The sequence below is a fragment of the Martes martes genome (genome assembly GCF_963455335.1).
Source record: "Martes martes genome assembly, chromosome: 11".
Classification (NCBI taxonomy): Eukaryota; Metazoa; Chordata; class Mammalia; order Carnivora; family Mustelidae; genus Martes; species Martes martes.
The window spans coordinates 38,107,540-38,118,848 of NC_137899.1; the positions used below are offsets into that span (position 1 = coordinate 38,107,540).

An 11,309-nucleotide genomic window follows, 5' to 3' on the forward strand; every position below is an offset into this window, starting at 1 on the left:
TAATTTTCTCCATGAAGCCTTTCAGATCTAACCCCAGATCACGGAGATTTTGCCTTGGCTCAAATTCCTTTAGCATTTCCATATAGTCTGCACTACACAATCATGTATTTGCATGTACAATGCCTTAAAATTTACTTTTTTATTTTCACATAGACAAGTGATAAATTCCCTGTAGACACCTGGCATACTCACTGTTTATTTGTAATCTTTACCAACTATGTTGTTATAAATGCCTTTTGAATTTATTTTCCTGAAATGTGCAGAATAGACATATATACTAAGCAGTAAGTTATTTTATAATTTGGATTACTTTCTGACTTTAAAAGAGTAAGATTTATGTGAGAAACCAGATAGACAATGGATTTGCTATTGACTAACCTACTCAGCCTAAAATCCTTCTTTTTTCTCTCTCTCTTCTTACCATAGACAGACCTAGAAATGGTCACCGAAGACCTTGCCCAAAAAGTCAATAGGCCTTACCTTCGCACACCCCGCCACAAAATCATCAAGGCAGCATGCCTTGTACAGCAGAAGAGACAAGAATTCCTGGCATCTGTGGCTCGGGGAGTTGCTCCTGCAGACTCACCAGAAGCTCCAAGGCGCAGGTAAAAAGGACGCATGCTATGGAAATCATCCTAGCTCCGGCCACAAATTTCACCAGGTTAATTTTTATCTAACTAGGGTTCATATTCCTGGAAATTACTTATACCTAAAGTACAAAGAGCTAATAAAAGCATTTTAACTTCTTTTGGGGGATTTCCCCACAGTACTGTTTCTGTCTTTCTTTTGTTTGTCTTTCTGTAGTTTCTTGGAATACATTAGGCTAGGTTAATTTCACACTTCAGGTGAACTCATAATTCAAAGTACTCTAATGCATCAGTTCAAATATGTAATATATATAGTGATCTGATAGTCATAAGCACCTTATAATGTCAAATTTAGAAGCCTTGCCAACTTGTTATGGTCTTACTTACATTTTTACGTAAGAGATTATGAAAAAATTGGAAATCTGATATTAATAAAGTCATTTAAGTGATTCATATTCTTCCATTAAAGAACAGTTAAGTTTTGGTTATTTGTTTCAGATGCTTACACTACTACTGCCATTATAAATTGAAGCCTATTTTCTTATTCATAATAATTATAGGCATTAGAAATTCCTTGGACCCTATTTTTATTACATAAACACTTATAAAAACAGAAGGAATCATAAAATATTCTGTTATAGCGTGATGATTTTTATTTTTCTACCATTTTACACAAACATAAAGCAATTTAGAACTTGAAAGAATTAAAATATCATTTTAATTATATTCAGTAGTTGATCTACTTTGGTTAAGCATGTTCCAAGCAGAGGACTTCAAAGTAATGTTCAGGGGATGAGGGTCTGATTATACTTTGTAGTAATGATAATAAATCAAATGGTATGTCTAATTTCTTTGTAGCTTTGCTGGTGGAACATGGGATTGGGAATATTTAGGATTTGCATCACCTGAGGTAATTGCTTTGTGGGGGGACAGGGGTTTTGTTTTGTTTTTTTAATTATATTTTTCCTTCATGAAATCCTGCTTGCATTTCCACCCTTATCTATTCTAAATCCTACTGAGATTGTCAGTAGTGGTTTTTGTCTTTTGTATTAAATAAAAATGCCTCAGTAGAATCTACATTTAGCTATTTGTGGTATTGGACTATCATCACATTATTAAATGCTTTCCCCTTATTATTTTTAATTACTGAGCAGTCAGAATTAAGGCCAACTTATGGCATATATTTTGAAACATCACTTCAAATTGGTTGAGATACAAATTTTATTTATCAGAAATGTATTATATGGGGCACCTGGGTGGCTCAGAGGGTTAAGCCTTTGCCTTCAGCTCGGTCATGATCTCAGGGTCCTGGGATTGAGCCCCCCATCGGGCTCTCTGCTCGGTGGGGAGCCTGCTTCCCTTTCTCTCTGACTGCTTCTCTGCCTACTTGTGATCTCTCTCTCTGTCAAATAAATAAAAATCTTGGAAAAAAAAAAAAGAAAGAAATGTATTATATATTTGTTGTAATATTATTTCAGTCTGGATCTATGAAGAACCTGCACAGTCCATTTTTTTAAAGTTACTACAACAGCGTGATTGAATTGATTTATAATCAGTTTCTAAGGTGGAAACTTGACATTAATAATGTTGATGCAGAAAGAAATGCTTCGCTTAGTTCTCTTTCTCTTTAAGATTTTCACCCTCTTCTTGGGTTTTTTTCGTTGTTGTAATTGATAGATTTTAAAATACAAACAGTATTAACTGTTTGAAGTACTAACACTGCAAAAAGCAGTTACCACAAATAAAAATAAGATAGAGTGAAAATCTTAATCACATTGCTATTTTCTGAGATTTAAATTGCCACTGTCACTGTTGAGTCAGATTTTAAATGGTTTTAGCAGTTCTATTTCTGTCTCTCCTTCTAAAACATTAGTATATATCTAATGTTTATGTTATAATAACCTTTTAACTTAGTTCTTGGAAGGGAGCAGGACAAATAGTGAAACCTTTGTCATTTACAGTCCATTTGTTATCTCAACTGAAAGAGAATGAAATTAATTATGGTCCAGAAATGACTGTGGCTTATTTAAATCAGATACTTTCCCTTTTCAGCTGCTGAGGATACTTGCAATCACCTTGTGGCCTTTTTTGTATTGGTAGATATATTCAAGAAAATACTGACTTTGAGAAAACCATTTGTGCTTTCAAAAATTTTAAATTCACTTAAATTGCAAAGAGAATTCAATATATTAATGAAATTTCCATTGTAAAAAAAATTATGAACCTTTACTTGATCCTATGCTTATTATTCTGTTATAATTACAGCTTTGAGGATAATATGGAAAATTCTACCTAAAAGCATAAAAAAACAAGCATCAATTATCAAAAAAAGAGTACTAAAGATTTCAGTACTTCAAGGTATAAACACAGTTTAGCTGTATTTGAGCAAAAATAAAACCTTTACCAGTGTATTCATAGTCATGTATGCATCATCTTGCAGCTCCTTGCTCTGATAGTAACTTTAGGAATCCTAAATATTTGTCCTTGAATATTGAAGGCCTCCTAATGTGACTGACACAGATTCATTTTGTTTAAAAAAAAAAAAAAAGCTTGCCACCTCACATGTGAATATTTATTAATAAAAATATTGAGCTCTTGTTCTCCAGAGATTGAGAATTGTGAAAGTATAAGTAACTTTTCTTTCTTAAATTTATTTTTTATATGTTAATGTTTTATAAGAATTATTTAACTACTTATTTTTAACTATTATTTTTCTCTTCTTTAAAGTCTTTGGCACACAGATACACCAAGCTTTTATGTAAATCTTTTTGGAAGTCTAAAGCATTACCATGTAGCGTGAAACTAAAGATCTGCATGCGTGTGACTATCAAGTAACTGCCAAAATAGTATCTTGAAAAATTAGCTCTTTGCCTTCATATATACTCTTGCAAAGAAAAATAATAATGTTACCAAACTCCAATAGGCTTCTTTTTTCAGTAAAGTTAATACCATCTTACTCTTTTTTTAATTGAATTGAATGAGTCAGTGACAATCATAATTATTTTATACTACTTTAAAGGCCATGGAACCCAGAGGAAAGAGCACAGTGTTCAAGGCCAAGGGACACCTGAGTTCAAGGTTGAGTTTTGTAACTTATTAAAATTTAGACTGTGTTCTTCCTTAAATTTCTCCTCTTTAAAATGCGGGTGATGCTATCTACTTCGTGAAAGTTCTGGAAGGATTTAAGTCACTGACAGATTGGTGCTCAGCAAAAATCTCCTGGCAGCTTTTCCCTCTATAAATCTCAAGATTTCTTAATATTCTCTGTAACCTTAGTACTCTCGAACCATTCGTAGTATACCAGCTAAAGCCTTTTCAAATGTTTTCTTAAAAATCTAGAATTCTGGGGCACCTGGTGTGATCAGGTGAGCATCCAACTCTTGGTTTTGGCTCAGGTCATCATCTCAGGGTTGTAGGCTGGAGCCCCACATGAAGCTCTGCACTCAGCAGGGAGTCTACTTGGACTCTCCCTCTCCCTCTGTCCTTCCCCCTCATGCATGTACTTCTCTCTCTCTCTCTCAAATAAATAAATAAATCTTTTTTTAAAATCTAGGAATTCTTAGGAATTTTCAGATAAATTTAATTTTATGAGATCAAATTTTTAAGCCTGTTGCATCATGAGAGAATGCTATTGAGTTTTCTATCAGAATAATTATAAATAAATCAAGTTTCCTTTATAGTTGTTTTTAAACCAAATTTTAATTTTCTTAAATTCGGAATATGTATATTCTGTGGTCAGTAATAGTTCATTTAATTAAGAATAACTCTTTGTACCACCATCAAGTGTACAAAGTAAACAAATTCTCCTTAAATATAAACCTTGAGAGGTGTCTGGGTGACTCAGTCAGTTAAACGTCTGACTCTTGGTTTCCACTCAGGTCATGATCTTGGGGTTGTGACATTGAGCCCCAGGTTAGGCTTACACTCAACATGAAGTCTGCTTGAGATGCTCTCTCCCTCTCCCTCCCCCTCCGTCCCTCCCTGCTCACATCCTCTCTCTAAAGTAAATAATTAAAACGTTTAATTAAATAAATAAATAAACACCATCCAGTTTGGGATCATGGGCCTCCAGAAAAAGAGGAAATCATACCGCAGCTTGAAGAATCTAAATAATCCCCCTGAGGACCTGTATTGTCTTTCTTGGTTTCTAACCTGGTACGATGCCTCCCACTTCTTATTGTTTACACAGATGGAGTTTAAATAAATTTGACTTGAATGGTATGATGTGAAAACTTTATTTGTGATGTAAAACTTCCCTTCATTTATTGTGGTCTTTTCACAATATAAGCATTTCAAATATCCCAGGGTCAGCAGGATGATCATAAACCTGAGTATCTTAACATTTATCACTGAAAGATTCTACAGTCGTTCTCAAAATTAGCCTATTCATGCTGGTGTCATGCACACTAACTGGCCTCTCTCCTAGAATTTTCTGTCACTAAAATGTGGAAAAGTATGTTTGTACCCAAGAAGTAGCAGGTCGCCACAGGTTCTGCCTTGCCCAAACCTGTGTTCTTCCCATATGCTACACAGAAAACACTTCCTCCTTCCCATGTCATAGATAACCCCATGTATTAGTTAATATAGGAAGGAAGCCAAGTAACATCTTAGCTTTAAAGCTAACTTTACATTTTTCATTTAACTTAACCATGTAACTTCTGAGTATGGTATGTAGTCTTCCCAAAGAATACAAAATCTAATAGTCTGACAAGTACTTGACAGTGTATGCTCTTCATTGTCTTTTTTTTTTCTTTCTATTGCACATGTCACAGTTGCTTTTTAAAAACTAAACCTCCAAGAGCCTACCTTATCTTAGTAAAGATCCTAACTTAAATTAGTTAAATCATTATAGTTCTCATCATATTAGGTAACAAGACCCAAGCACATGAACTAAAGCTCAGTTATGACCTAGCATTGGAGCTTGCAAGTATTCCCAAGTTATCCAGGCAGTCGTAATGACTATTTGAATTTTTTTCTTTTTCCATTTTACCTTTTGTTTTTCATTGGCATGGCAAAACCTGGAGTTTCTTTAGTCAAAGCCAAGTGATTTTATAATATGTATATAAAATCACACATTTTTTTCCTGGAAAAAAGTGTATTGTTTGTTTTATTTGCATTAGAAAAATTGCATGCTCTCCTGTATTTTATAACCTTTGGTTTATGCAGGAATATGCTGAATTTCAGTACCGGAGGAGGCACAGACAGCAGCGCCGTCGAGGAGATGTGCACAGTCTGCTCAGTAGCCCTCCGGACCCAGAGGAGCCGAGTGAGAGCACTTTAGGTAAGCTCTTGAGCTGGCTGTGTTTTAGTCTCTTGGTTCTCCTGAATTCGTTCTTAAAAACTGGCTAATCTAAATGTTTGTGAAACGGTTTGTAGTTCAGATATACACTCAATATGCAGATGCTTCAGATGTCACATGGCACAGAAATCCAGGGAGATCAAGAACTTGGGCTGTGGGAGTCAGCCAGACATGGATTCGTGACCCCTTCCCTGCTGTGTGTCAGTGTGAAACTTTAGTCAGGTTCACTTAACATCTCCAAGCTTCAGTCTCCTCATTCCAAAGAAGCAATAATAACAGTGCCGCTTTGTGGGCTCCCCATGAGCAGTAAATGAGAGAATGCATGTAGAAAGCCTTACACACTGGTAGCACCTAGTGAGCACTCAATAAATTGTAGCTCTTGATTACTGTTACTGTGTTCATGGAATATTTTTCTCCTAGCCTCAGTCCCCCTCTAAACATTCTTTAAAAGAGAGAAGATTGGGGCACCTAGGTGACTCAGTGGGTTGAGCCTCTGCCTTCAGCTCAAGGTCCTGGGATAGAGCCCCACATCGCATTGGGCTCTCTGCTCAGCAGGGAGCCCCCCCTCTCTCTCTGTCTGCCTCTCTGCCTGCTTGTGATCTCTCTCTGTCAAATAAATAAATAAAATCTTTAAAAAATAAAAATAAAAGATTTCTGGTATTAGAGATATATGATTTTTAATTATCAACTCTTAAATGTTAATGGAAAATCTTCAGACTATCATGTCAGCATATCATCTTTAATATATCAGATTCAATGAGCCTAAAGATTTGTTCTTCAGGCTATTGTAATGCCAAAATTCCTTAGTTTTGTTTGTTATTGTTTAAGGAAAAAAAAGAGGAATGGGTGGTAGCACTTCCATTATTTATTAATAGAACCGTATATAGTGCAAACAAAAATATAAAGAACAATCATGTGTTTGAAGTAGTAATGTTAGATATATGTGTGTATATATACATATATATACATAAACAGGAAAATTACATATATGTATCATTACATATATGTAATTTTTTTTCTAAATAAGAAAGCCAGTTAGCACCCCTTTTTGGAGCCCAGTGTGGGACTTGAACTCACAACCCTGAGATCAAGACCTGAGCTGCGATCAAAAGTCGGATGCCTTACTGACTGAGCCACCCAGATGCCCCAGTATTAGATATATTTGATGAGACAAATATGGAGGAGAAACCTCTGAAAGATTAAGTGAACACGGGTTTTCGACAGCACCAAAAGAGAAATTGTTGGCCGAATAAAAAAGATGGGTGAAATTTTGTATGACTAAATTGTCTCTGGTTCCACTTGCTTTGAAACAGACATCCCGGATGGTGGCAGTGGCCGCAGGCCTGGTGCCTCGGTGGTGAGCTCTGCGTCTATGAGCGTGCTGCACAGCTCTTCCCTACGCGACTACACCCCTGCCAGTCGCTCTGAAAACCAGGACTCTCTTCAGGTAGCCTTCCTGGGCAGCCTTGTCACCCGTTCATGCTCTTACTCTGTTTAGCATGGCTTCCTATTTTAACTTTTATTGCTTTCCTTTTTCTTCTTTTCATTCTAAAACCTTTGTTTCAGAGATGTGATACCGGGGAAGATTCTTAAATTTCAGAGTTCTCTTAAGGATTCTTTTTTCTCTTTAGCATGGTCAAGGAAAAAATTAAAATAAGATTTGAGTAGATAACACAATAATTGTGTATAAATAAAGGTAATATTTATTATCTTTGGGAAAAGAGTAGGTGCTAAACCTTATTCAGTTAAATCATTTTTCCTTTAAAATTTTAAAGTGATTTTACTTTCTGTCACCTCAGGCTCTGAGTTCCTTGGATGAAGATGATCCCAATATACTTCTTGCAATACAGTTATCACTGCAAGAATCCGGGCTGGCCATTGATGAGGAAAATAGAGACCTCCTCAGTAATGAGGCATCCTTAGGAGCTATAGGCACCTCTTTACCTTCCAGGCTAGACTCGGTCCCCAGGAACACAGATAGCCCTCGGGCAGCGTTGAGCAGCTCTGAGCTGTTGGAACTTGGTGACAGCCTCATGAGATTAGGAACAGAAAGTGACCCATTTTCAACTGACACTCTGAGTTCACACCCTCTCAGTGAGGCAAGAAGTGAATTCTATCCCTCATCCAGTGACCCCGACTCAGCTGGCCAGGACGCCAACATCAATGACAATCTCCTTGGCAATATCATGGCTTGGTTTCATGACATGAACCCTCAGAGTATTGCCCTGATTCCTCCAGCAGCTACAGAAATCAGTGCAGATTCTCAGCTTCCCTGTGTCAAAGATGAGTCAGAAGGTGTAAGGGATGTGGAACTGGTGCCTCCAGAAGAAGATTCAGTGTTTGAAGATGCTGTGGTCAGTGAAGGTAGAGGAACCCAAATAGAAGAAGAAAATCCTTTGGAAGAAAATACTCTGGCTGGGGAGGCCGCATCTCTAGCTGGCAGTAGTGGTAATGAGGCAGCCAACAAGGGGGATGGTTCAGATGTTTCAAGTCAAACACCTCAAACCTCCAGTGACTGGCTTGAACAAGTCCATTTAGTGTGAACTGCAGACCTCTGGGCTCTAAATGAGTCACAGGTACAGATGGGATTCTAGTGGAGGATGCTTTATAGAGACTTGACCAACTCAATTCCAACTCAATTTTAAACCACTGACATTAGGGTTGAATACGAAGGAGTTCCCTTGAACGGTAGCTTCATTTCTGATTTTAACCTTACAGGGAATTTCTTGTGTATTTAATGGGATAGCTTTTCCCTTTTGTGCCGACAAAAAAGAAGAGTAAGAGAAACACAAATGGAATGAGTAGGCCAGATTCCACATTCTGAGAAAGTGCAGTCCTCTGTTTAGCCTAAGGTTGGCAATACTTAAATTGAACGTTTAAATTAAAGGCTTACTCCCTAATCCTTGGGTGGTTTTTCCTCTTTTAAAGAAAAAAGTTTTCTTCATTTTAGAAGTTATTTTGGACAAATCTAATAACATTTCGTTCCTCGGTCTGTTTGTGCTCTTCCATCACCTTCTTCCTTTCTGTGTGAGCAGTGTGAACTGAGGTATCCAAGGCTTCTCCTTAGTGCTACATCTACCACAGTGTAGTTTTCATATTCACATGAATCAAAGATTTCTTGTCATGTCTATTACAGTCCACTTGTGCCAAACTGACTCATGCGCTGACTAACAAGGCGTGTAGGTATGCAGTGTCCTGGAGGGCTCCAGAGGAGTCTCGGCCTTCCTGGAGGTTAAAGGTGCCACTTGGTAGCAGTGATATTCCAGAATTGAATGGGCTTTTGTTGCCATGGAGACTGCATTTAAATAAATGTAGCCTGTAGCTTAAGTTAACTAAACCTAATGCTGCTGTTAAAAACAGTTTATTTTAATATTAAAATACAGTTGATTAGCAACAGCGGTGCTGTATTTTAAGAGACACTTTATTGGAAGTGCAATCATAGTTCTTTGTTTTCACACTTTTACAGTGCATTCTAATTACTAATGGGTGCAATTACTTTTAATGGTAAGTGTTTTATAAAATAGAAAAAACCGTGGAGTTTTCATGAGTTATAGTAAATCCCACAATTATTAAAAAATTCAATAAAACATCCTGCGCAACATGTTACTGTGCCTTTGCCTAACTAAATGGATAGTTGCCAGTTAAATAAGTGAGTAATTCAAATTTCAGTGTCTCTTCTGAAGTAACTATGCTATGAATTGCAAAGACCTCCATAAAACCACCCATGGCCTTGCCTTTACAGTAAATATAACAACTAAATGTTCAAACAGTTCGTTTGCCTAATAGCAAATGCTGACATGTGTTTGTTCTATTGCACAATACTCATTTGCTGTGTGATTACTGTTTAGTGTTGAAAAAAATCAACTTCCTAGTTATCAGTGTCTTACTGTGAAGAAAATACTGGTCATAGTTGTAATTAAGATACAATGGTACAGTGTGTAATTAAAACTAGAGTAAACTGTTGGAATGGCTGTTTTACTTATGTATTATCAAAACTAGCATAAGACAAACAAAATAGATATGCAACACTCCATTTAATGTTTTGCCAGATTCTTACCAGAAATCTACAGATACCAAAATTTCGGTACTGAGCGTGTACAGGCAAGTCCTGGGCTGGGTAAAAGGTTATATTATTATTGATATCCATGTGAGTTGTGATTACGGTTTTTGATTTTTTTTTCTCCAGAACCTGCTTTTGAAATTCTTGTCCTTCGAATTCATATGGCTAGACCATTATATTAGAATACTTAATATTCCCCAGGTTCCCTTGGAATAAACTGTGTGTGAATTGCTCCTGTGCCATGGATATCAAAGGTCCACATTAGCTTTTATTTCCCCAGTTACCAGAAACATCGATATCAATCCCCATTAAACTAGTTGGGGAAAATATTAACTTTGTCTACAGTGTATTACTGTATATTAAACTGAAACAGTCCATTAAGGGATTTTTTTACAAATTATTTTGGATTAAAAATAATCGACACCAATCAGTTTTTAGACCAAGTTGTAATTTTTCAATAGGAAGAGTCTTTGTATTACATCGAGGCGTCTTGCAAAGCTGCAATAAGGTGAGAAAGAGTGGTCTGTGTGGAGACAGTGTATGTGATGGGTTCCAACTCCTTGCACCTTGTGCAGTACCCTTTGTTTCTGTGCTGTTATCTCCTGAGCATGAAAAATGATCATTATTCAATTTGTATTTCCTTGGTACATATTTTAAAAACAACACAGTCATTGACTTTACAATTCAGAAATAAAGTTTGGCAAAGCCTATTTTGTAAACAAGTTAATTTTATAATGTTAAAAAAAAAATTACTCTAACCTTGACTTGTTATTTGCACTTTCATAGTCTATACTTGATACATTCCCACTTTATATACAGTAGGATTCTACAAACGTGTAGATGTTTGGCCAAATGAATGCTGTTAATAATATGTAAAATTCTTTGATTAAACATTTATTACTTAAACCACTTCACTTTTGTCTCATTACATTATAGACTTTGTTTTAACCAAGTCAGGAAGCTGATTTTCTTCAAATTAAATGCCCTCCAATAAATGGGATTAATTTGGTTCTTACATGTAATTGATTAGTGCCTAATATTTTTTTACACCCGCCCACTTCCTGAGTATTTTATACCCCAAAGATAAACTCCAAAACACTGCATGACAATGTGTTAAAACGTTTTGACTTCAGTGCTCCTTTTATTTGCATCACTGCAGCTTTCAGGAGAAAAGTATGATTTTTCCTTGAACTCTCCAGTAGAAACACACAGAAAAAGATAGAATTTTAAGGTATTTTGTGAATAGGACAGGAAGAATTTTGTGTGCCATATGCATAGAAGCACCACCATTTTATTATTCTCTCCCTTCTGAGTTACCGAAACAGCCCTGTGCATCTAAACTTCAGGTTTCACGGAGTCTGCC

At 36.3% G+C, this 11,309-nt stretch overlaps 1 protein-coding gene across 2 annotated transcripts in view; it reads left to right on the top strand.

Annotated features, from left to right (window-relative positions):
* Positions 1-10,853, top strand: part of ANKIB1 (ankyrin repeat and IBR domain containing 1) — a 153,525-nt gene extending 142,672 nt beyond the window's left edge. For both annotated transcript variants that reach the window (XM_080818598.1, XM_080818599.1), the window contains 5 exons: positions 427-605; positions 1,446-1,497; positions 5,754-5,868; positions 7,200-7,333; positions 7,686-10,853. In XM_080818598.1, coding sequence (XP_080674724.1) covers positions 427-605; positions 1,446-1,497; positions 5,754-5,868; positions 7,200-7,333; positions 7,686-8,429 — 1,224 coding nt within the window. In that variant the 3' untranslated portion in view covers positions 8,430-10,853. The remainder of the gene's footprint in view (positions 1-426; positions 606-1,445; positions 1,498-5,753; positions 5,869-7,199; positions 7,334-7,685) is intronic.
* The last annotated feature ends 456 nt before the right edge of the window (positions 10,854-11,309 follow it).